At 54.1% G+C, this 26,394-nt stretch overlaps 1 protein-coding gene across 1 annotated transcript; it reads left to right on the top strand.

Annotated features, from left to right (window-relative positions):
• Positions 1-21,646: 21,646 nt before the first annotated feature.
• Positions 21,647-26,185, top strand: HES1 (hes family bHLH transcription factor 1). The gene is made up of 4 exons (XM_038146497.1): positions 21,647-21,936; positions 22,021-22,116; positions 22,198-22,285; positions 23,011-26,185. The coding sequence occupies exons 1-4, from the start codon at positions 21,829-21,831 to the stop codon at positions 23,493-23,495; spliced, it is 777 nt and encodes a 258-aa protein (XP_038002425.1). The 5' UTR covers positions 21,647-21,828; the 3' UTR covers positions 23,496-26,185.
• The last annotated feature ends 209 nt before the right edge of the window (positions 26,186-26,394 follow it).

Below are 26,394 nucleotides of genomic sequence, written 5' to 3'. Positions count from 1 at the left end.
CTGCACGCCGGGGCTGGTGATTCACAGTGTGCTGTGACTGGCATTGCCCCGTCTGCTGGAGCAGTCCAGGTGCTTCCCAGCCCGCCTCCGCCGGGGCCTCCATCCCACAGAGCTGGCAGAGGGCCTGGGGCAGTGGCTGTGGGGCTGGGCTGGGGGGAGCTGCTCCTCACCTCTGCTGAGGTGAACCCTCCCTTGTGATAACATCAAGTTTCCCAACCCTGCAGAGGCTGCAGTGCTCATTCCCATGGAGCACCTGTGGCTGCAGTCCCTTTTCTCTGGCAGCCCAAAGCGAGGACGGGCACGTCATGCTCCCTGCTGCATTCCACCATTGCCCAACGTCGTGGGAGGAAGGAAGAGGCTGAGGATGACCTTGCCTTTGCCTGCCTCCCCTTTCCTCTCTCTTAGGGGAGACTCCCAGGCTGAGGTTTAAGGAGGACTGCAGTGTTCCATGTCCCAAGGTACTCTGCTTGGCAGCAGGAACAAAGACTGGAGTGAGCTGGCAGTGACATCACACTGCCCAGATGTCTCTGTCGTACTGTCACACCTCAAAGCCCTGCCAGGCTCCCACTGACACTGCATGTTGAGCTCCCAAAAATTCCTTGGGCTTATCCCCAGCTCTTGCCCAGGTCCCCACAGGTTTACACAGCTGAGCCCTGAACTTGCCCCCAAGGCAAGGCAGCTGGTGGCCACAGCCTCAACTGGGGCGATGGCAGCTCCAGCTCTTCCCCAATCTGCCTGTGGGAAAGTCCTCTCTAGCCTGTTTCCACTCCTGTTTTGTGTATTCAGGCCACAGGTTCTTCTCTCCAGAGCCTGGAGCTGCTCCAGCCTTAGGTGGGGTGTCTTGGTACTGTCATGCAAAAGCTGTGGCAATCTGAGTGCTACACCACCACAAGCAATTGCATTTACAAGTTTCCCAGTCCTCCCAAAGTCAAAGGAGCTGGTTTCATGCCTTCCTGCCTGCTCGCCTTCACTTGCTCATTTTGTTTGATTCCAGACTAACCATGACCTTCTCAAAGGCTGGAAAGGGCTTTTCACCAAACAGCTGGAGGCAAACCTGGGATGGCCTGGGGATTCCAGACAATGCAAACATTCTCTTTTATCTTACCTATGTATTTTTGCTTCTCCCAATTAGCTGCCTGCTCTGTCTGATCTCTATTTCCCTGCGGTTCCTTCCAGCAGCCCTGCCTTAGAAGCATTTTGGGGGAGAAGCACATCCCCAGCCCTTGTGACAGCTCTCTGGTGGGAGCGGGTGCTGGCCCTGCACTCAGGCACCAGCGAGGCTCAGCAGGCACTGCTGCTGCAGCTCGTGGCAGCCTGAGCTTTCGGCCATCTCTTCTGCAGGATTCCCTGCAGGAGTTCCTGCCCCTGTCCTCATCACAGGTGGCAGGAACCAAACATGCTGAGTGACTGGGGGCTGCTTAGGCATCCTCCAAGGAAGAATCGTTCGTTTTCAGAGCTTTGTTTCCTCTTTCTGCTCATCTTCACAAAACCTCCAAGAAAAGCTGAGGGGAAAAGAAGTTGAGCAAGAATGTGTGTCACAGTTGGCTGTAAGGACCAAGTCTCTAGCACTGATAATTGGAGTGGACAGACTCCTCCAAGTCTTGGGGATAGAGCCTGACTTTCCACTTTTCTGCACTGGGAGGAGGGAAGAGCATCCATCTCTTCTTTCTAGAGGATACATACAAAAAACCTTAAAATGTAAGCTTCAATGGTACCACTAATTTGGTCTCAGAAAGGGTTTATTTTTTTGCCATATGTGACCCCCAGGTCAGGGAAACCATAATAAAGAAGACCACCATTTTCAAAATTCTCAAAATATTCTCAAAATTGTGAAGGAAGCAGAACAGCCTAAGACCCTTTAAGCTATTTGCTTTTACAAGAAACCAGATAACTGGATCACTGTTATACAAGTGCTGCTGATATGTCCTCTCTCTGCACTTGGCTGTTACCTGGCCATTTCAAATATTATTTTTTGAAAACCACTTCCATAAATCAACAAACACACCCCAGCACCAGCAGAACAGCCTACGCAGCTGGAGAGCTGGTGGCCACTGCCAGTCACTGAAGTAGAACAAACCAACAAGAACGCAAAGAAATGTGATTAATGAAAGACAGACCACAAAGCCTATAAAAACACATTTCTTGCTTTTATTAGACCAAAGCAACTGTATGAAAAGGGCATGTGAGCCCAAGATGCCTGGCCAGAGGAGGGCAAGGATTGCCACCACCTTGTAAACTTGAGGTGTGCAGAACCTCTGCCTGCCTCTCATGCTCCCTGTAGCCCCATGGATGAGGGGAGAGGAGGCTGCACCACAGCATGCCTGGCTAGCAGGGACATGCATCCCTGCTGGACCCAGTGGGTAGGGAGGGGAGAGGCACAGCAGGATGGTGGCACTCGTGAAAGGATGGGTGTTTCTGAGCGTCCAGCACTGATGTGTGGGCATCACACAGCTCAGGGGAGGATGCAGCGGCATTTCATCACTTGTCTCTCGCTCACTGGGGCCTCCCACCTGGGGAAATGTTAGTTTTGCCTTCCCAGATATTTCTTTTCATGTTAAAAATAAAATGTGGAAGGGAAATATTTGTTGTCACCCCCTAGTTCAGCTTAGTGGAAACAGTAACAACAGTGGGAGCTCAAGGAGGAGATCAGCACAGCACCCTCCCTTCCCTAGGAAAATAAAAGCTACTCTACATCCCTGCTACTGGCACAGCCTGGGCACAGATATTAAAAAAAAAAAAAAAAAAAAAAAAAAAAGAGAGAGAAAGAAAAAGAAAGCCCCTTTTTCTACTCTTCGAGGCAAGATCTCCTCAGCGAGTGCTGGCAAAGAAAGGCATCTTGTTCAGGGGCTCTGAAAGGCAAGATGAAAGGAGAAACCTACATTTTTCAGCCCAGCCTGTTTCTGACATGGGAAAATAGCACAGACAAGAATAGATAGCTTGTTGGCTCATTTTTTCCTTGACAGATTATCTGTGTGAATGCACCGTATTAAGCCGGGAGTAAGATGCCAGGACCCCCCCACCGTGGCTCTCCCCCTTCCCCAGCTACCTTGAGAGCCGTGAGGAGTGAGGAGCTGTGATTTGTGAGTGTGCAGGGCTCTGGAGGAGCACAGGGCAGCCATCCATCACCCACCACCTATTTTGCCACCCCTCGTGTGCTCAGCAGCCTTCTGCCCCCGCACTCAGGCTCCTGCATGCCCTAAAAATACAACTGTAACCATGTCAAAAGTTAAGCTCGGGTTAGGAGGAACTGCGATGAGATTGATTTAGTGATGCACCCTGCGAAACATGTCCCAGCAGAACCTACCACCAGTGGGTGGTGGTGTCAGAGCAGGACATGCTGCCATGGTAGGACAGGAAAGGATGACCGTGGCCATCAACAGCCCATGGGGGCCTGGGCTGGTGCCAGCACTGCTCTGGGGTGGCACCTGACCCCCCGAGGGAGCCCATTTTGGCTCCAAATGCTGCTGCTGCTGCTGTGGCAGCTCCCTCCTACGGTGGCTTTGGCTGCACTCTCAGTAGCTCAGAGCCATTGTTCCCACCCCAGCACATGGGTCATTAGCTGTGGCTGGCTGTGTGACCCACCAGCACTGTGACCCATGACGGTGGCTCTGCCAGGCACCACGTCATTAAAATAAATGTGCAGGTGCCACACTTAGAGCTTGAGGGAGGCTCACGCCGGCCTCCCGCCCGCCCGTCTCCCAGCTGAATCAGGTTTGCACACTGCAAAGAAAGCAAAAATGGCTCAAGTGAGGGCTCTGTGGATGCCTGGGAGGAAGCTGGCACTGCCTCCATGGGCAGCAGGAGTATGGCACCATCAGTCCTGCTGCTCCTATCAGTGGGGTCATGCTCTTTGCTTCTCTTTAGAAATGAAGCCCTGCCAGAGGGCTGAATATGTGGCTGCTTTGCAGAGCCCCAGGAATGTGTACCAAAAAGACTCACTTTGGTCTGAAACAACACAATAGCTAAAAGAATGCAACTAAAAGTCCTGTGCCTTTTAGATCATCTTTGTCATCTTCTAAGCCATTTGAGTCCTGTTTCCAGGTTTTACCCCACAGGTGGAAGACAGGAGTAACCAAGTTATTAGATGATGACTTTCCTTTCCTCACAGAGCTTCGGTAGGGCCTCCAAGCCACAATGCCCCAGGTGCAGCAAGAACCTGGTCACCAGCAGCACCAAAATGCAACTACTGAGGCATGAGAGGACAATCAGGGGAACGTGCTTGGCCAGGCCATGGGTCAGTGGGAAGATGTCCCCTCCCCCAGCACCTGGGATGCTCACTGGGCTGAGCAAAACCTGCCTTGCATCCCCGTGCATCTCCCTGCATCCTGCCAGCCCTGCAGCCCTGTGCGTGCGTGTGCAGGTGCGTCTGCCCGGGCGTGCAGCAAGGTGCTGCCTCCTGCCAGGGCAGAGTGCGTGTGTGTGTGTGTGTGTGTGTGTGTGTGTGTGTGTGTGTGTGTGTACAGGGAGGCTGTTTGCATATGAAAGTGGCCGTGTGCTCCGGAGGGCTGTATCATTTATTGTATGATCTTATCTGGCGCGTGCCTCAGCCGCCCTTTCCCACACTCTGCATGCTCTGCTGCCAAGGCCCCGGGCTTAGCCTGTCAGCATTACCCGGGCTCAGCAGGCAGGCAGTAATTCCCTGAATAAAGAAAACATTTTAAGGTTTGACAAGTCCAGCATTTGCATGTCTGTTTTCAGAGAAATAACCATCTCAGGGGATTAAGCCCTTTTTTTTCCCATCCAGCCCAAAGTATGAAAACATTCTTGACATAGTTGCCTGAAAAAAGGATTTCTATAGAGTAAAATACCTTGTGTCCTGCGTGAGTCCAATGATTTGCTTTGGGCGGAAGGGAAAAAAAAACAGAAAAGGAAAAAAGAAAGAAAAGAGGCGCTCCAGTCCAATAGATTGTTGGTTTTAAAGTGGGTGAAACGCGCCAGCAAGCACCATGGATCCCCGGCGCCGCACACCCCGGGAAGGATTTGCATCCCTCCCTCACTGCCCACCTCTTTGTGCAGCACCGGCAGTGCCTGTCCACGGGGCTCCCCGTGGGGCTTGGCTCAGCATCAGCATTACTGCTGAGCTGAATGAATCCCCCCTGCTCAGCAGACCCAGAGGGGCAGGCAGCTGCCTGGGGAGGAGGGCTGGGAGCTCTGGGGGGCTCAGAGACATCTGGGGACATGCTTGAGGCATGTCCCAACACAGGGACTTTGTCCGCCCTTGCCGCGCGTGTCCTGCTTGCTGCACAGCTAAGATGGTGACGTGCTGCCACAGGAAAGCACCGCTCCCTCGAGGGTTGGGAGCAGGTTGTGGCACAGGAGTGTTGCCAGGTTTAGGGTGCTAAACGCCCATTTTATTTACTTGCAATAACTCAGATTTACAAAGGGCTTGTCACCCTCTGACTCCAAGGAGGAGCACTCACTTTGCCAAATTCAGGCTTCCCAGGATTTAGCCCTCTGGTGCACTGGGGATACTGGGAGAGACCAGTCTTTGTCCCAGTACTGTCTGGCAACTCCTGTGCTGGCAGCTGCCTTTGGAGCCCTCAAGCCAGAAGGTGCACGTGGGAATTACACACACATGCCAGCCTCGGGCAGGGCTGGTGATGAGCATCCTTCACTCCTCTGGGCTCTCCACCTCGCTGCTGCTCTGCACACCCGGGATGCTCCCAGCTGTGCTGGCCGCCGGCTCCCATCCGCCAGGGCTGGTGGTGGAGCCTGGCGCGGCTGTTTGTAATTTGTCAGGGTGCTTTGCCTGCCTCTCCCCACCTCCCCCCGTGAGCACACTGGCTTTCTTCACAGCTAAATGAGGCTTTAAACCAGGGGATAATACAGCTTTAACACGGAGAGGCTTAAAAAGCAAAAGTGAATCATTTCTCAGTTCTCCTTCCCGTAATCTCTCCTGGTAACATTAATTATGAGTTTGCGCAGAGTGCCCCAAGGCAAGCGCTGCTTTCCCAGGACAATTAAAGTTACTTAATTATTAAAAACCGTGTGCGCTGTTCCTGTGTGCTCCCCAAAGCACCGTGAGGCAGGCGGCCTGCCTCAGCTCACACACTTTCTCAGGGCAGCGATTGAAGCGTCTGTGGGAAAGTCTGTTCCTTTGTAATTCCTCCGGCATAATCTCCACAAATCCCACCCCAGGCCCGCGCCCTGGAGGGTGAACGATGCCGGCGGCCAGCCCCTGCCCCCGGCCCTCGCGTGCGGGGTGGCAGCACCGGGGCAGGTGGCAGGGTGCCGGGCACGGGCGCTGGCCAGGCTGCTCGCTGCGGGCACAAGGGACCTTGGGGGGCCTGGATTTTGGAGCTGTGGAAGGTGCTAAGCTCTCTTGCCACTGCTCCAGGCTCACAGCAGGGCTGGCCAGCCAGATAGGCAGCAAATGGCTTTGCACCAAAAAACCCTCACTTTGCCAAAGGCCAGGTGCTGCCCTGACAGACGAGTCCTGCTGCCCTGGTGCATCCCTCTCCTTGCAGGAGCTCCAGGCTGTGCACCCAGCAGCTGCTGTCCAGACACCCCCAACACTTCTCTATCTCTGGAGATGTTGAAGGTCAGGCTGGATGGGGCTTTGAGAAACCTGATCTAGTGGGCAGCATCCCTGCCGGTGGCAGGGGAGTTGGAACCTCTTCAAGGTTACTTCCAACCAAAACCAGTGATTGCATGAGCCTACGACATCATGCCACTGTGCAATGCAGAGACAGGTTCAGCCTCTTTTTCTTCCTGACTCAAGGTATTTGTCAACGTGGCAGAGGAAATCTTGGTCAATCCTTGCTCATAAAAGTCAGGGAGGGGTGAAGGTGCTGTACAGTGGAGGTAGCAGGGCAGCATTTCTGGCTGGCAGCTCAAAGCTAGTGCGGCACATGGAAAACAAAGCACCAAGACACAGCTTTCTGCCTGACCCTCTGCATCTCAGAAAGTGCCTCTGTGAGCTCAGCTCAGCCTTATGGTCTCGTATCCTGGTTCTTTCACCCTTTTCCCAGGCCAAGAATTGCCAGCTTGCAGAGCAGCAGGAGCCCCAGGCCCTGCTGTGAATGTGGCAGGTACTGGGGGGAGCAGAGGAGCTCGGGTGTGGGTGAGCTCTGTCTCAGCTGCTTGCACTTGTGTCAGACAGACTCAGCATCAGTGGGTGCAGCTCTCCTCACTTTGTGCTTTTGGCTGCCACTACAGCCTGTGGCCAAGGGTTTCACACCTGAGCAGTGCTGATGAAGGCAAAGGCTTCCTCCTCCTTGTTTTGGACATATTCTCAACATGATTTCACTGTTCCAGTTTGATGCCAGGTCTCCCTCCACCTCCTACTCTGACTCCTGGAACCTTTATGACCTTCTTTCAGCTTTTCCAAGCTTGTGTGACCATGACATGTGATCTTTCCTGATCTTTTATCACCATGCCTCCAAACTCTATTCCCAAGTATTCTTAAGGCATTTCTTAGTATTTCTTTATTTCACTAACATCCTTTTTGAGAAAAACCACTGCACATACTACTCCAAAAGAGAAAGTATTTAGTTGTTCTCTCCTCTTTCCCTAATCATATATCATGCTTGCTGTCCTGACTCTTTCTGAGCATCACTGAAGAGAGGATCAGCATTTTGCATGGCTATTGGGGGCTGCTTCTCTGTGGGTTGCTGCTTTGCTTTTATCAATACTGAATTTCATTTTACCAGCCTGAAGTTTAATACTGTGAGCTTTTGCTGTCTGTAAGTCTTTTAACCAGTTGTTTTTCCATGCAAGGAGAATGTCCCTTCAGCCCATTGGGCATCAGGCCTTTTGGAGAGCTGCCAAGGCAAAAGAACCAAAACATTTTGGAAGCGTCACTGCGCCATGACCGGCACATTGCTCTGCTCCCCACACTTGGTGACCTGGCTGATTTGTGAGGTATGGCTTCCTCCTGCAAGGTGGTGCTGAGTCTCCCCTAAGTGCTGCATTGACCCAGATCTGTTATAGATGAGTTCTCCCAAATTGCCTGTGAGATCCTCTGAGCCCCTCTGGCTGCAACTCATGTTTCCTTCCCCACCCTCTGCCCTAGGCTGCCAGGAAAAGCTGGGTACCACCAGCTGGGCCGGCATTGCCTCATCCCCCATGTGTGCCACATGTAGCCCCCCATTTTGTTAGAAGACATCTCCAGCAGTCCCATGCTGTGGGACAGGCCCCTGGCACAGCCCTGCAGGGAGGGTGACAGGCACTGTCTAAGCATTCTCAAGCCACCACTCAGCTTTTCTGCTGAGGCTTTGCCTTCCCTGGGTGCTCTGTTCATCATTCACAACCTGCACCAGCTTGTTGGCAGGTTTCCTGCTCCTGGCATTTATGCAAATATGTTTATTTTCAGGTTTTAATACCTTTTGCATGTTCTTCCACAGACTTCTAAATTCCTTTTATTGTGACTTTACTTTTAACTTGCCAAGGTTTCACGTTCACTTTTGAAGGCTGTCTCCACCACTAACTGGTTTGCTTCTCTCTACAATCACTGGGCTGTTGATAGGCCCTTTCTGAGTGACCAAGTCTGCTGGAAGCTGCCCAAGCCCCAAGTGCTGCTCAGTGGCACTGGCAGAACAGGGCAGCTGTCCCCGGGCAGCCTCCTCCCCCGCAAACACCCAGCCGCCCTCTGACTTTTGCCCTTCGTGCAGCAGAGGCTCTTTCACCCCCCGCCGCATGCCCAGGCACTTCTTTCCTTCCCTTTGACAAAGCCAAACGGGAAACAAAGATTTTCCCGGCGCTGCCGGCAGCCGGTTTGACTCCTTGAAGTAATCGCGGTAATTGACCCTCGCAGGCGCTGGGAGCGGGCGGCTCCCAGCCTGACGGGTGTGAAAAGCAGCAGCTCTCCGGCTGGGCTGCCTCCTGCCCCACCAGCCAGGCTCTGTCGGGCTGCCAGCGAGCCCCACGCCTGTCCTCTTCCCACCGACCCCACTCCCGGTCCGGTGGGTGCCTGGCGTGCAGCAGGGAGAAAGGGAGAAGTAGCCCTGTTTTCACTGGGCATCCCTATGACATGTAGGGAGTGGAGCTGAAGCACTTTCAAAGATAGCCTGGTTTTACCCAAAATCTGCCAAGTTTGGGTCAGCAACTCTGGAGCCCCAGGACGTGGGGACAGGCCCAGCTCAGGGCTCAGGCTCTGCACTACCAGCAGCATCACAGCGTGGGGTGGCACCATCCCTGCAGCGCTCCCACATCCTAGTCCAGGGTCGCTGCCATTCATTGTCCTGGTCTGGAGCCTGGAAGCAGCTTTTCCTTAGGCAAAGGACATCTTCAAGGCACAGAGCTGATGTCAGAGGTGACAAGCACAACACATACCAGTGATAAACCCCATGGGACTGGCTGCTCCTCACCAGTGCCTCCTCCTCCAGCCTACAGCAAGGAGCAGGCTTGTGCTCCTGTGTGAGCAGTGGTGACTGAGGTGATGCAGGAAGGGAGGCCTGCCCCTGCCAGTCCATGCTGGCTTGTCCCTCTCACGTGTGGCTCATGTTTCAATGAGCAATGAGGTTATTTTCTGACTGTGACTGCTCTGGCTGGGAGTTGCCCTGGACCCTCTTGGTCCCAGTGGTCATTTCAGTCCCATTTGTCTTGCCAGCAGTTTTGCCATTCTCTTCTAATGTTTTCTTCCTCTGACTCAGCCATGCATGTGTAGCAAGCATGTTGTCCAGCCACCTTCCAATGCCAGGGGACTGGGCAGGAGCTCCCGGCCCCACATTGGCCTCCACATCTCACTTTCCTGGCTGGGGAAGCACATTTTGCAAGAAAATGCTCCCTTTTTGTGTCCAAGTCACTGGTGGAAGGAGAACAGAACCAACAGAGTATCCTCCATCCCTCCAAGCACAACTAGCTGCCATGTCCCGCCATGTGCTCCTTGCTGAATCCTCACTCCTCCTCTCCAAAGAGCACCTTCCACAGCATGCCAGCACTACCATGCTTCACAGCAGGCAGCAATCAGCTGCACTGCCAGGTCTAAAAATGGTGTCTTAAAAACCAGATCTCAGATTAACAAGACAGCACCCTCCAACCCCATGTGCCCTTCAAGCTTATTTTCCATTTTCATCTCCTCCTTTAACAAACACCTTTCTTTCAACAGGCATTGAACATGTTGCATGTGAGAGAGAGTAATTTAAAGGACTGGCACAGTGTGGGCTGGGATTTCACGGGATTACAGCTTCCTCCCTCCCTGTTTCTCCCAGAGACATAATATTTGGGATCTCTGGCTGTGGTGTGACCGTGGGAAGGCTGTGGGAGGAAGGCTCCAGGTGGGACCTGCCTCTGCTGACCTGTGAGTGCATCTCCTCCCAGGAGAGCATCAGTTAGTGGGGCCAGCCCAAGAACTGGTGCTTGTTTTCCCCTGCTGCTTGCAGCTTCTGCTCACAGTTGTTAGCCTTGTGCAGGTGTCCAAGGCAGAGGTCATGGACCTTGGCAAATCCCTGTGGCCCAGATTCCAGTGCCAGCAGCTGCCAGCTGTGGTGCCATGTTTGTCACCCAGCATCCCAAGGCAGATGTGTGCTCACTTCCCCTGGCTGCCAGCTGCCAGGGAGAGCCTGTTGTGCCCCAAGGATGTTGGTCAGTCCTCTACTGTCACCCTGGGACAGATCTGCCCTCCCTGCTCTCCAGAGGCCGTTTGCTTTACAATCTGTGAACATAAGGAAAAAATGAAATAGCAGTGGAGAATTCCCTTCAGCAAAGCTTTGATGGTGAAAAATGTGCTGTTGGGTTGTCTGTTTCGTGGAATTCAGGGAAAAAAAAAAAAAAGACCTGGAAAAGAAGGAGGAAGGAAAGAGAGAAACCATCTGCTTTTTTCAGAAGTTCTTCACTCACACACTCAATCGCTGCTTCGCAGAAAGGCTCTTTCTCCTCACCCCTCCACTGCAATGCAATCAGATAGTCCCCAAACTGCCCCTGGGTTAATTGGAACCAGAAGCTGCTGTCACTTCCAAGTGTTATGAGCACAGGGACCACAAGGAGCTCAGGTGTTTTGGAAAGGCTGATGTCAGAAGGGGCTGTGATGAAAGGCTCGTTGACAGCCTGTGAGGCGATGCTGCGGGAATGGCTGCAGGCAGGGGCTCGGCCCCTCAGTGGGTATCAGCTCTGCTCCATCAGCCCCACACCGACAGGTGATGTGACCAGGGCCACCCTGCACTGCTGGCTAACCCACAACAGACGTGGCAAGGCTGGACACCAGCTCAGGGACGTTGCTCTGCCTGCTTTGTGCCCTCATTCCCATGCTGTTATTTTTAGGGCATAAATAGTTAGATTTTCATAAAGAAAAAAGACCAGACTGGAAAAGGCTCTGAAGCCCTTCCTGACAGGGGACAGCCAGTTACCGTGTGTGCCCAGCCTCCCTTCAAAGTGCGAGTGGCTAATCTTGTCTCAATAAAACCAGCATCATGTCAGGGTAATCAGCAGATGTCAACACTTTAATGACACTGGCAGAGTCCCAACAAGGTCTGGGGGTTATCTCAGCTGCATCGTATTCCCACGGGAAAGGTAGATAGCAAGCTCCCTCCCTCAGGTACCCACCCGATGGCTCTCAGGCGCCCTGGGGCAGGCACAGCACTGCCGGCACCTCTGCTGCCGCTCCCACCGGGCTGTGCATGGGCTCTCTGCTGCCTGCAGCCAGCCCTCCTGGCCAGCGTGTCTGTCTGCACTGGGAGGGGACAGGGTGAGACGGCATGGGGTGGGATGGGATGGGACGGGACGGGATGCCTCGCTGGCCAGTGGACAGCATAAATCTCAGCTTCCCAGGTGGAGCAGCTCTGTAAACCACAGCAGCTTCAGCACCAGGTTAATGCGCTTACTTTTACAACAGGCAAATTGACAGATTAGGCTGTGTACACAGATTGTGTAAACTGCTGTCGGGTGCTGCCCTGTGCCCCTCGGCGGGTGCCCCGTCCTCTCCGTGGGAACAAGAGGGAAACAGGGGACCTGCCAGCAGCACAGCCCAGGGCGAGCCTGGTGTGCTCCCACGTACCCCGCTCCCTCAGCCTCCAGAGCAGGCCTGGGGGAAAGCAAAGGGGGGGGGCATTGATTTAAGATGTGAGAAGGTCAAAAGTTTTCTCAAGCAGAGTTGCTATCACAACACCGAACACTTCATCCCCCTTTTTATCTGCCCCAGTATTTATTGTCCATGAGCAAATACTTGTGTTTTTATAAATTCCTTTAGAGTGAATCACCCTTCTCCTGTTTAAACCAGCAAAGACCACATCAAACAGTATCACTCCATCTAGAATTAATCATTAATTTGAAGTATTTGACAATATTTTGCCAGCATTATTTCTTCCTCTCCACAATTAATAAAGGTTAAGCCTCAATACTGGCTCTTTTTCAGGACACTTGCTACACAGTGGTGTCACTGGGAGCTCTCAGACCCAAACCCACTGGGACGGCAAGGGCAGAGAGATGCAGGTCTGCACCAAGTTTTCAGGCTGGTGGAAGTGGCCTCACTGCTGCCTGCACACAGTGTGGAGCAAACAGCTGAGCAGCCCTGGGATGCTCCATCCCACACCTGGGGAGCCTGGGGTTGGTGTCAGAAACCTTTTCACTCAGAAAGTGCAGAAAGGATGATCTTGTGTCCAGGATTGTAGGAGGAGATGAAGACTTCCTCTGCCTGCTCTCACTGCAGCCTCCATGAGCACAACTGCAGATCACGCCAAAATCTGATCTCAGATGAATGCATGTGGCTTCTATTCGCTTGAGATGGAGCCCAGCCTTTAAACATCACATTTTGTACTTTGGTTTTGGTTTAAGTCTCAGGCATGTGTTTTGCTAGGACACTGCATTTTATTTAAAAATTAGTTTTGACAAGGCCTTATGGTTCACGAATTCCTGCACGCCAAGTCCTGCAGCATGCATCCCAGTTCTGCTGGCCTCTCCAGAGGCACCAAATCAGGGTGGGTTTGCTTCCTGCTCATAAACAAGCCATGAAATTATCTTGGTTTTCCAATGTCTTTGTAGCAGGGCATTTTCCTGGGACTTTTCTGCCATTCTATTGCAGTCTTTGGATGGTTTGCAATGCAACTTGCTTGGGTGCTCTGCTAGAGAGCATGGCTGGTTGGAAAGTCCTGTGGCACCGGTTCTTGCTTCCAAATGGATGTGTAAAATGTATAAATACACAATGGCACATGATGAAGGCAGAACACAGCCTGCTAAACACAAATAACACAGAGGAGAAGGAAAGATCAGGCACGGTAAGCTCGCCACACTGACACCACTCAGGCAGGTGAAAGAGCTCTGGGTCTCTGGCATTTCATGACCACATTTGGCTCTTAATCCGGTACTCAAGGAAGCTAAACAGGAGCAGGCTTGGGACCTTTGGGCATAGTTTTCACGTTGTAACCCTTCACAAACAGTTCTCCAGGTGCCTACAGAAGACTCTCCTAATCCATGGGTGTCTTCAGCTCTGAGAAAGCAGGGACAATCTCCTTGGCATGCAGCACAAGCATGCTCTCTCTCTTAGCTCTTTCCTTGTCCTTTGCTGTCTGTGGCATCCAGGGTGTTTATATCACAGGGGAAAGAGAAGCCACCACAATGTGCTACACTCCTGGCTGCAGCTTGTGCTGTTCAGGAGTGTGATGAAGATGGCGCTGGGCAAGACAGGAGAGCTATTTTTTTACCTCTCCAGCAGCAAGATTGCAGAGGCTGGATGACCTGTCATAAAGCCAGGGACAAGGGTTACTTCTTGCCTTGGAGCCAGTCACCTGCCAAACACTCCCCATATTTACACCAGAAGAACCCTCTTTTATTGTGGTGCAGCAACAGAGAGAGCAGGGCAAAGCACTCTGTAACAAGGGGCTGGGCCACCACAGCATCCCTGCAGGGAGCATCCCTGCCCACTCTGGCTGCTGGCATTTCTCCACCAGGTTTATCACTGTATCAGCCATGTGAATACACCTTTTTTTATGGCATGAGCCTTCAGTGGACTTTTTGAAAGACAATGATGGGCCTTCGAAGGCTTGGCCAATCCTGTTTCCTATATGCTCCCGAGCCTTGTATACATTTAAATTTGACTTGTTAACTTTATAAGGTACTTCAGACTTGTATTGTACTGAAATTGGCTGGGATCTCAGTATGTCCCTTATTCCCACGTACTTTACTCTTAGAAATGCTTTGTAGTCATGTTATTGCTGCTGGGAGGTTTGGCTTTAACAGCCTCCAATAAAGATATGGGCCTGCAAAAGGGCACCAGTAGCCCGAGATTATTCAGTATCAGCAACTGAAGCACAGGTGCCTTCTGTTTGTAGGGCCTCTTACTCTGGGCAGCAGCAGCCAGCCCCAGCTCCAGCAGCAGGCAGCAGCAGGGAGGGCTCCTCACTCCCTGGAGAAGAGGACACAGATTCCTGCAGCCTCCTGAGTTGCAAGCAACAGCCACTGGGCATGTGTGACCAGCAGCAGGCTGCAAAAGCCTCTTTGCTGGGTGTATTTGGTGCTGCTTCTGCTTGCATCCTCACACTGGGCTGAGCTCTCACCAGTGCCCAGGCAGTAGCACTAATGCCTCCCTTTCATCACCAATACTCCCAGCTCACCTCCTCAGGTACTCCTCATGCTATTCACAGCCCCACGGCCATCCTGCCATCAGTTAGCACTGATGTGAAGCCTCCCAGGCTACTGCAGACATCCACCATTTTTGGCTCTGTATTCTCTCTTTACACTCTGTAATATTAAAAACTTGCATCTGCATAAAGCTAAGTTTGCTATTCTACTCTGTGTCGCTCCTGGAGGATTCCTGCCTTCCCCTGTGTCCCCAGGCAGCCTGGACACCTTTCTGAGGCAGCCGATGACAACACTGCCCTTCATTGCAGGGAATGAAGGACAAGGACCCTGAAATCTCATTTCAGGATATTTCATCATGTGAAAATAAATGTCATTTCATACGACATTCCAGATTACTTATCAAATAATGATCCGTCTCTTAATGTCTAGACTTCTGGAATCTGTGCAAATTAAATGTACTTGCAAATATATTTATTCATTACACATAGCAATTAACGTATGATTTAAGCAAGTGAACTGTAAATTATTCCCTTGTTTATAAAACAATAACATCCTCTAAAGGATAATATTTTCTATTACAGCAGTTAGTAACACACCAATTCTTGACTAGCTCACAAGAGATCTCTTATCAGCCTATATCAGGATGATTCTCCAGCATGATCTCTGGCACCAGGGCATGCACACAGCCCCGGACCAGCACATGTGCAGCCATGCACCAGACAAAGCAAATGGAAAATGCACAGTTTTCCAAAAATCCCACCCCTTGGTAACACCTGTCAACGGCCAAAGCGCTAATGGAGAGCCTTGGCTACACATCAGCAAGGAGGAAAAGAAAAATAAGGGAGAAACCACTCCATTCTAGCACACACCCTGAGCCGCTGTCAAAGTGTGCTGAGGATTTCAAATCCCCTCCTCCTACTGCCTGCCCTGGGCAGAAAAACAAACAGAAATCCACCGTCCCTGTGTCCCCCTGGCACGCCGCCCCGATCACCTCACCTGCCGCTGCGGCTGCACTCTGGCGCAATTCAGGCGGCTCCCAGGGCTGCCGCAGGCAGGAGGCAGGGCGGGATCCGGCTCCCCGGATCCTCCTGGCCACGCACCTCAGCACCGTGCCCTGCCCACGTGTGTGAAGCCATGTGTCTGCATGAGGTCCCTAATCCAAATAACATGTGATCATCCTGATACTCTTGATATAGCTAAAGGACTAATTTGAGCTCTGTTGTCACCTTGAATAATGCATATTGATTTTACAGGATTCAGATTATGTATGCATTTCAATATTAGTGAGATAGGCTAATTCTCTCCATAGCGCTGCCAAACTAAAACAGAACTAAAGACACCAGGGAGATCAGGCACCAAGTGCAAATGATTCACTGTACCCTGGATTTATCAGAGTCCATCTACTTACACATCAAGAAAGACGCTGGCTCTGCAAAGGCTCCATTCTGCAGTAGGAAAGCACTGCACCATGAAGTATCCTGTGTTTTCCTGAATAAATGGATACACAAATAATGGAAATGGGAGAGCTGGCAAGTTGTGACCAATGCTATTTGTCAAGGGGAAATGCCTGGTGTCCCAAGGTCTTCAGGACCTGGTCAGACCAGGGAGGCTGAGACTTCTGTCCCCACCCTTGGTGGAGCACACAACTCCTGGCCTGCCTGTCCTGCCCTCAGCAGAGCTCCCCAGTGCCAGGCAGGGCTGCCTGTTGTAGCACCTCCCAAAGGTTCCAAATATTTTCTTGCGGCATCATTGCAGTTGCCAGGGTTTTGAGGATAACATGAAGTTTACACAACACATTCCCTGCTGCCAATTCATGGTATGAAGAGAAGAGATGGTGATCAGCTGGTAAATTTAGCAGAAAGCTCAATGGCAGCCATCAGTCCAGGCTGCTTTCTTGGACTGATTAATGCCCAGGAGAAGGAACTGTGTTGGAAAATATGATTGATCACTCTGCAGAAGAGCACAGACACTGTGGCCAAGGGCTGGCCCTGTGGGATTCATGAGTCTGCAGTCGGTGAAGGTTGAGTCCCCAGGGAGCCACATGCCAAGGATCCCACCTGCCCTTGGCTGCAGGCGCCAGGGGAAGAGGGCAGAAGGGGCACAGAAAAGGGCTTGTGTGCTGGGAATTTGAGGGCAGGCTGACACACCCCGCCACAGGCTCCCTGCGCTGAGCACGGCTGGCAAGACTCCCACCTCGCCACGCTCCCGCCCACGGCTTCCTATCCCCTGGCTGCACCGACCCAGCTGTGCACAGCTGGGCTGCAAACCACACTGCTGGGCTGATCTGACTTAAAAGCCGTGTTCTGGAACAGCCTGCAGGGTTTCCTGCAGCCACAGCATGTCAGGGATCACAGACAGCTCAGCACACCAGTGCTGCAGCAACACGGCTGGAGACAACTCAGGATGTGCAGCTGATGCACACCCACCTTCATCTGGCTCTCAAAGAGCTCCTTCTGCTCAGCATTTGGGACAGAGACATCGTCTGTGCCAGTGAGCCCTCATGCCCTCTCCAGCCCCACCACTGCCAAACTCACGGTGTTTTCCTGTATGTACTCCTGCTTCATAGCTTGCAGTCTTTCCATTTCCTGCAAGCTCGCAAGCACCACGGCTCCAGCGCAGAGACCAGCAGCCTCAGGCAGCAACACAAGCGGGATCTTAATAAATAAATAACTCAGCTCTCACTGCCAACAGCTCTCACCACAGAGGGAGTGAACGAGAGCAGAGATGCTCCTGGCTCCCCTCTGGAGCATGGCAGTGACTGTGCATTTATTTCTGGTTCTCAGAGGGATGCAGGCTCAGCTGCCTGTCCCTCTGCCTAGAGCTCCTGGATCTTGCCAAGGATGCTGGCTGTTGTACTGGAGTGGGACTGCCCTGTCATGGTCAGCAGACTGCAAACCAGTGGTCTGGTGAACTCTGGGCACATTGCATGAAAAGAGCATCTCTGAGAAGGGTATAAGGCAGCTCACAGCCTCCGGCTGGTCGCGGCAGTGCCAGATACCAGTCCAAGCCCCACAGGAAATTTAGGGCTGTTCCCAGAGCTTGTTCCCAGCTGCAGTGCCTGACAACACCCAGCCTTGGTTGCCAGCAGAGGACCAGGATGGAGCTGGGGCTCTGGAAAGGCGCACAGGGGAAAGCTGGTGCTGCACCATCTCATGCCCATTAGCACATTGTGGCTGCTTTAGCCAAACCAGCAACCTCTGAAGTAACGCCATGGGTATCAGGAAGGGAATTCCCATCCACATGGGTGGCATTTCACAGCTGCCAAAATGCCCTCCCCGCCAGCTCCCCGGCAGCGTTTCCTTGGTTCAGCAGGATAGGAGCCTGCCAAGAGGAATCAGCTTAGCAAGAGATCCAGGTATCCTGGCTCTTGTCCCAGAGCCTTTCTCAGTACAGAGCTGTGCTCCAGCCTGGGCTGGGATGGGCTGCGGAGATGAAAATGGTTGTTCATTGTCTGTCCTTACTGACTCTGGAGTTTCTCAGACTGGCACTTTGCTACTCAAGCAAAGCTTTGGCCTCTTCATCCCCCAGTTTCCTGCACCATTCCCAGGGATGTGTGCACCATTCTCCTGGTTGTGTGGGCAACAGAATGAAGGGCACCAGTTCCTGAATGCCAGGAGGCTCCTTCCACACAAGGAGGTGTCACTGCAGAATGGCCAGAGCTGCCCCAAACACACCCAGCCTGACTCATGCAGTGAGGAGTAAAATGAATAAACACTTCAGCCTCTCTTCTGCAGGAGCAGCCAGGGAACAGCTGAAAGAGGCTGGCTTCTGGGGAGCAGCTGCCACACCAGCACCCACCCCGAGGCTTGTCTGACAGAGCTGGATCCCAGCTCTCAGCAGGTCTTTGGGAAGTGGGTTCCCAGTGGAATGACAGGGCAGGACCTGCCATAAAACCAGGCTGCTGCCTCAAAATGAGCTGCTCCTGCCATCGAGGGGGCCAGGCAGTGACACTGCTGCACAGAAGTTGCCCTCTTTGCCACAAAGACCTGGTGTGTAGGGGAGCAATGTACATGAAAGCTTTGATTCATCTAGGGAGCTTTGTCAGGAAGTCAGTTTGAAAGTGACCTTGTTCCAAAGACCTGGCAAACGTTTATGGAGGGGAAATAAATCCTGAAACCTGCACCCAAAGCTTCTGAGATCACTCCTCCCAGGGGAGCTGGTTGGATATGGATTGCACAACAGCTTCTGGGATGGGAACTACGAGCAGAGGCATGTGTGCAGGGCTGTCCAGAGGAGACACCTGTGCCAGGGACATGTCCCTGAGACTCAGCACTTGTTTTCCAGCCTTCAGGGTGGTGACAGCTTTGAGCTGTGGCCAGGCTAGGTTTTCAGCCTGTGACCCAAAGAGGAAAGGCTTGCTATGCAATCGCTGGGATTCAGTTTGCAACCCAGTTCTTACAGGCAACGTGGTTTCTATTTTCTGTATTTCCTAGGATCCTTCAAGCTTTGGATATTCAAACACTTGGATCTCTAGAAGCATATTTTGCTCATCTTGGCTGCTTCCTAAAGGACTGGAGCGCAGGCACAGCCAACCCTGCCACCTCCTCACCTCCTGCGTGCTGCACCAGCAGCAGCATCCTATTTTATTCCTTCCCACCCCTGGGCCCGTGCCCAGGACTAGTCTAAATTTTCTTGCCAACACATTTTTCCTCCAAGATGTTCTGCCAGTCAGTAAAGCCCTAATGCATTGTCTAAAGGTTCTTCCCAAATCTGTTTTGGACAATTCCCAAATTGTAATCCAAGATGACTGCCCGAGCAAAGCAAAAAACGTTTTGGGAGGACTGTGGGACAAGGGACATCCCAGTCCCTGGGGCAGTCCCTTATCTCTGGGTTTCACCTCCCCCTTGACACCTCTTTCACAAGAGAAGGCGGGGCTGGAGATGCCCAGAGGATCTGTTCCAGATCCCCTCAGCGGTTAAAAACCTCTTCACCGCCTTCCAGCCTAAACTCGGCCTCAGCCATTTCACTTCCAGAGACATCCTTCCATACAAATCCTCCCCTTCCTCTCCTGATCCCTGGGGAATTCACAAGTAGACGTGCTTCCGCTTGGAGATCACAACCCTGGTGCATGAAGGCATTTCACAGCAGCAGCAGGCGGAGATGTGCAGCAGGGACACACGAGTGTCGCCGCCCCGCCGCCCCGCTCGCTGATGGACGTGAGGAGCCTCTGCTGCAGCAGGCGCTTTTGGAGGCGCTGTCCCCTCAGCCCGGAGGGGACAGGCACCCGGCAGGCCCTGCAGCGGGCAGGGTGCGAGCGCAGCAAGGGCTGCTGCTGCCAGGCAATTCCCGGCTGTGGGCGAGGGCTGGCAACCCCTAATGACAGCCTGTTCTTGCTGCCTGCCCCCTCTCGTCCCACAGAGACACCGACCTGTTGCCGGCAATTACGGGCGGTTTGCAGCTCCTCGGCTACCACAAACACAGACATAATTGCAGCCTGTTCTCACTCCGGCCGGGAGGGACCGGGCTGCCCAGCGCCGCGTTTCCTCAGCCCTCTGCAAATCCCCGCGGGAGGGAGAGGGAACACCAGCTCGGGAATTGTCATAACTTTCTTCCCCACCAATATATGCAAATATCAGCGCTAAAAGAAATAGTGAACCAGCGGAGAGTTTCTAAGCTCTCCAAAAACATTCTGCAGTGTTCACGCTAATGCGTTGTCTCCGGTTTCCCCACGAAGATAAGTGTGAAAGTGCTTTTCGGCACTGACTTCCCAGTGCAGTCTCGGTCTTTTCCTCACTCGAGTTTGTCCAGCTGCCTAGATAATTGAAACTTATGTCAAATATTGTTCGTCTGAAGTTAAACCTTGCCCACTGAGGGCTGCTTTTTTTTTTTTCTTTTTTTTTCATTTTAAAATCAAAAGGCTTGTGGCTCCATCAAGGAGGTAAAAGAAAGCATGGATTTGTACTTTTCCGCAGTTTTAAACATGACACTCTCCCTTTTATTTATTTTTCTTTTTTTAAACTCTGAAGGCTCAGCAGGCAAGCCTCTGCAGGGACGAGGGCTTTGCACCGGTGAGATCTGCAAACATGTCTCTTCTTTCTTGAACTTTATTTTTCTCACGGTCTCTGAAAAGGCAAGATCGGGTGATACGTGTGGGATTGGCCCTGTACAGGTGCAGATCAGGTACAAGAGGAGGTGGAAAAACATTACGGTGTATACTCAAAAAAAAAAAAAAAAAAAAAAAAAAAAAAGAGAGAGACAGAGACAGAGAAAGAGCGAGTGAGCACATTTTTGAATAGGCCAGGTCTAGTTCTTGGCAGGATGACTCAGGCCTAGCTGGCAGACTATGGGAATAGGAGTGTGAGAAAGTCAGTCAAGCGGAGGGGAGAAAAAAAAGGATTCAAGTCCCCAGGCAAAATACTTTTTCTTTCTTTTTTTTTTTTTTTTCCTTTTTTAAAGCAACCCACAAACTGTCCAAACCAGCCGGAGGTGGCAGCAGGGCGGCTGGGCCAGGCCCGAGGGACAGGCACCTCCCTCCCTGCGGTTTCGCCTGTGTCCCCGATGTCAGCGCACGCACCGCCGCGTCCGTGCCCGCGCCGCCAGCCTGCCGTGCGAGCCGGGCGGCAGAACCCACGGCGGCCACCGCCCCCGGGCCCGAGTGTGCCCCCGCGCACCCGCCCCGTGCCCCGCGCTGCTCCGGGCACCGGCGCTGCCCGCCCCGGGCACAGCGGCGGGGGCACGGGCGGCACCGCGTGGCACTGCCCGGGCGGCCCTGGGGACACCTGGGCGACCGGGGGGGACACCCGGTCTGCTGTGGGGAGACTTGGGTTGCCCTGGGGAGATCTGGGCGACCGCGGCAATGCCGCGGGCACCGCGGGAGGACGCGGCCGCCGCGGCGCGCCCCGCGGTTCGCCGCAGCCCCCGCACACAGTAGCCGCGCTCCGGCCCGCCGCGTCCCGGCCATCACCCCGGAGGGCCGCGGCCCCCCACAGCGCAGCCCGCCCCGGGGCCGGCGGTCCCCGAGGGGAGCGGGCGGGGCCGCGCCTGCCACGGGCGCCAATTAACCCGGTAATTAGCGCGGCGCTCCCCGCGCCCCCCCCGCCGCGGGCGGTGCCCAAGGGGTTAAACCGCGGCCGCCCGCCCCGCGCCATTGGCCGGCGGCCGCCGCGCGGCGCGCAGCCAATGGGCGGGCGCCGTCCACGAGCGGGGCCGCGTGCGGGCGGCGCCCATTGGCTGGGCGCGAGTGTGGGAACGGCGGCGGGGGACGTTTCACACGAGCCGCGCGCGTGCGGCGCGCGCTATATAAGTAGGGGCGGCCAAGGGCGCGCGGCACCCGCGCCCCGCCGGCCCCGCCGCCGCCGCCCCGAGCGCTCCCTCACGGCCCGGCCCGGCCCCCGCTGCTGCTGCCGCCGCCGCGGCGCCTGTTCCCGGCGGCGCACCATGCCGGCCGACCTGATGGAGAAGAGCAGCGCCTCGCCGGTGGCCGCCACCCCCGCCAGCGTCAATGCGACGCCCGACAAGCCGAAGACGGCGGCGGAGCATCGCAAGGTAAGGGCGGCCGGGACGGGATGGGACGGAACGGGCAGCGCCGTGCGGAGCCGTGCCGGACGCTGACTGTCGCCTCTCTTGTAGTCCTCTAAGCCCATCATGGAGAAGCGGCGGCGGGCGCGCATCAACGAGAGCCTAGGGCAGCTGAAGACGCTCATCCTGGACGCGCTGAAGAAGGATGTAAGCGCAGGGGTGTCGGGGCGGGGGGTGCGGGGGCAAACGGCGCTGCCGGGCCGGTCTGAGCCCCGCCTGTTCCCGCAGAGCTCCCGGCATTCCAAGCTGGAGAAAGCCGACATTCTGGAGATGACCGTCAAGCACCTGCGGAGCCTCCAGCGAGCCCAGATGACTGGTGAGTCCCGAGGGGGAACCGGAGAGTGGGAGCTGGGGTGGCGCTGCCTGCAGCCCGGGCGCTGGGGGCATCACACACTCTGCCTGCCTGCTTCGTAGAGAGGACAGCAGGAGCACCAGGCTCTGCACCTGCATCCCCCGGGAGTGATGGAGGGAAGGGTCGTGTGTTCTGTACCTGTATTCCTGGTGCCAGCGGCTCTGCGCCTGAATCCTGTTTTCATGGGGGACACAGTGCTCCATCCCTGCTACTGGGGGGTGGTGAGAGGCATCATGCTTTGTACTAGTATCCCCAATAAGATGCTGAAAGGTCACGATGTTGTTTGTGCATTTCTGGTGCTGGAGGGGACACAGAGGGCTGTAGTCCCAGCTTGAGTTCCCTCTGCACATGGGTCTGTTTTGGGGGTGCAAGAGACACAAGAACCACTTGTGGTGGTGGAGGGAACTGTGTTTCCAACCTGGGTCTCTCGTATATGGGGACTTGAGGAGATTCTTGGGACTTACCTGTTCCCCACCTGGGTCTCTGGTGCTGGTGGACTTGGTATCAGAGGAGCTGTGCTCTCTGTCTGAAATCTTGGTACTTGGGAACACAAGACCTACTGCCAGAGGGGTTGCTTTCCCCATCTGGATTGCTAGCTCAGAGGGGCTGTAGGATGCAATGCTGGTGAGTTGTGCACCTCTCTTCCCTGTGGAGCTTGCTAACTGCTGTGTGCCTCTCTCCTCCCACAGCTGCCCTGAGCACAGACCCCACAGTACTGGGCAAGTACCGAGCTGGCTTCAGCGAGTGCATGAACGAGGTGACGCGGTTCCTCTCCACCTGCGAGGGCGTCAACACTGAGGTGCGCACCCGGCTCCTGGGCCACCTGGCCAGCTGCATGACCCAGATCAACACCATGAACTACCCTGCGCCCCCCCCGCCGCCCCCGTTGCCACCAGCCGCAGCCTTTGGGCCCCCCCTGGTTCCTCCAGGCAGTGGTGTGGGGCCACTCCCGGGCATGCCCTGCAAGCCGGGTGCCGATGCAGCCAAGATGTACGGTGGCTTCCAGCTGCTGCCAGCCTCTGATGGGCAGTTTGCCTTCCTCATCCCCAGCACTGCCTTTGCTCCTGGTGGAGCTGTGCTGCCTCTGTATGGCGGCCCACCCACAGCTGCCACTGCTGCCTCGCCGCCAGGCCCGCCACCTGGCACGGCCGACTCAGTCTGGAGACCCTGGTGAGGGTGGTGGGCACCGGACTGGACTTGGCAATGCACCCCGTGCTGCTGGCACGGCTGTACATAGATTATATGTTCATATTGGATTGTGCCTTTGTACCATAGCACTCCCTTGACAGTGTTTCGTGTTTTACACGAGATCTTTTTTCTTCCTTTCCTCCCTTTCCTTATGTGACACCAAAGATTGGGGGTTTGTTTTTTGGTTGGGTTTTTTTTTTTTTGGGGTTTTTTTTTTGAATGCTCTTAAAATAAAAGTTTCCCTTCCATTTTGGAAGGCCTTTGGAGAAAATTTGAGCTCTGGCATGTGTGCATAGGAGGGACCCCAGTTCCTGGCTGCCTGTGGATCTTGCTGCTCCAGGGCTGCCTTGTCCTGTTCGCCAGGCTGGAGCTGTCACTCAGACCCTCTGTCCTCTCTGTCTTGTGAAATCACCTGGCCCCTCTCCCTGCCCTGGGGCAGATGTAATTACTGCTTCTTTGGGAGCAGCTCAATTAATCAGACTTGTTAAAAGGAGCTTGTATTTGCAGAGCTGGTGAATGTGCTGTGGGACTCACCTCTGCTCTGTTCTGGCACCTCGGGCTGATGGAGTTGGTGTGGTAAAGCAAGACATGGAGCTGCCCGGGTGAGCCTCCTGCCCTGAAGCCGGAGGAGCCTGCTTCCCAGGCTGTAGTGTAAATTGCAAGTGACTCCAGTCAGTTGATTGAGAGAGCCGTGCCTGCCAGCTTCTCGAGTTACAAAAGCAGTGGCTCTCCGCAGGACAAGCCTGACACGAGTGCTCCTGTCTCCTGGCTGACGGGCTGCAGCAGGCGCTGGGCACCACCTCCACCTGGACTTAAAAGCATAGAGCTGTTCCCGACCCTGAGCAGCAGCCAAGCTCTGCTTGATGATTAATGCTTTGCATGTGGTTTTGATAGAGTTGGGCATTTCCTCTGCTGTTATATGGAAAACACGTGGTCGAGGGAGTGATGTGGGGCTGCAAGGACTCTGTAATCCTGAGCTGCAGCTGACCCCTGTGACTTGAGGATGCCCCGTTTCCAGGCAAGATGCAAGCCATAGATAGTGGCGAGCAGCAGTCTCAGGTTACAGCTTGCATGGCCCTTCTTAACAAGTCCTAACTCAGAGCGGACAGCTTTAAGATGTGCCAGGATCCACTGGGGTTTCTGTCCAAATCCTGCTGCAAAAGCTTGTTGGATTTTGTCTGGATCAGCCAGGTGCTTGACTGTATCCAGGTGCTGGGGAAATGAAAGCTGGGGAGAGTGAGACCAGGTGGATTAAACCTGCTGGGGTTTGACTCCCCAGCTTTGCTCGCAGTAAAGAAACATATTCACCTGATCTGAAAATACATCCTAGGAAGAGGGTTGGTATGTGCGTGGGATTAGGCAGTGGCTGAGCTTTCTTTCCCTTCCACCAGCCAGTGTCACCTTTCTGCACTGGAGGTACTGAGGGTAGGCATGAGCCCACCTTGTGATCAGAGAAGTGCTTGCAGGACATGTCTCAGAATTGCATCAGACCAACTCCTGATGCTGGATGGCTTGTGTGGAGCTGATGTAGGCCAGTCATGCATCACCTATAAGAGTGAATGCTGTTCCATATGAGCAGAGTCTTCCTTTTTTTTTCTGAAGCAGTTGGTTTGGAAAGTACATTAGAAAAAAGAGACTCTGCTGTAGGCTAATGGAGAACATACAGCAGATCCTGGAGTGAAAGACAAGATGAACCTATTTGCTAATGGAGTTTAAATAGCCTAGTATAAAGCAGATACGGCATGCTTGGGCCGGTTTCTCCAAAGCTTTCTCTGTTTACTCTATCCCACAGCCTGTTGACATGAGAGATCTGCTTGAGTTTGTGAGCTTTAAGGGGATCAGAGCAATTCCCAAGAGCTGTGCTCTTGGTGCCAGTTCACTGAGCCCATGACAAATTGGGATGACAAATGCAGGCTATGGGTCTGTGGATCATTGTGTGTGGGAATTCTGCTTCAGGTGCAGCAAATGCCTTTAAACTGATGCTGTGGGATGAGCAGGAAAGAGTGAGGGAGGAGTGCCAGGGAATGTACAGGGCTGAGCTATGACCCTGCATGGAAACAGTACAGGATAGGTAGCAAAAGGGACTGGACTTAGTGCTGCCAGATGGGATGCAGCTCCTGTTTGCTTCCCTGGGCATCTTGCTGAGCCCTTTCTGCCAGTGGAGAGGATCCTGGGAAGAGCTGGAGGCAGGTCTCTCTCTCATGACCATTCTTGGGTTGGTCAGCACTTTGCCACAATCCTTTGGGTGCATTTGCAGACCCGAGGGTGCTGAGCTGGAAGGAGCAGTGCTCCATTCCCTGCCTGCAGTGCACCTGCACGGGGGTCCGTGCGCAGGGGGCTTTTCCTGCCTTACCAGCACCCTGCCTTGTCCCCCACCCACCACGGAGCTTACAGCCCCGGCTGCCCCTCGCATCCCCGCAGCTCCCTTCCATCTGCTGCTGCTGCCGTCCCGGGAAACCTGTCATTAAAGTCAATTAACTTTTCCCACACTCCTCGTGAGCGGTGCAAAAGCCCCTCCTTGCTTCCTCCTTGGCTCTTAAGTGCTACCATATGGCACAGGCCCCCGCGCCCCCCCACGCCCGCCCTGCCTTTGATTCCAGCCAGACAGCCGGAGCTTTATGATTTAAGCCGGGAGAGCCCTCGTACCAAGCCCTGGGCCGCTCTGCGGCCAAGGTGGTTTTTTTAGCAGGCAAGGCTGTTTTCTGGCAGGAAATGAATAGCTCCCAGATGAGCTCAGGAACCTGAGAGGTCGTGAGAAAGGAGCGAACCCCCGGCGCGGTGGCGGGCTGCCAGCGGTGTGGGGAGCGCGGGAGGGAGCGCGCCGCTGCCGCCGCACACGAGCGCGCCCGGCCCCCGCTGGCAGGCGGCGGGACCGGCAGCCCGCG

The sequence above is a fragment of the Motacilla alba genome, chromosome 9, assembly GCF_015832195.1.
Source record: "Motacilla alba alba isolate MOTALB_02 chromosome 9, Motacilla_alba_V1.0_pri, whole genome shotgun sequence".
NCBI classification, from domain to species: Eukaryota; Metazoa; Chordata; class Aves; order Passeriformes; family Motacillidae; genus Motacilla; species Motacilla alba.
The sequence above is the reverse complement of the archived record's forward strand: the minus strand, read 5'-3'. Positions and strand labels throughout refer to the sequence as shown.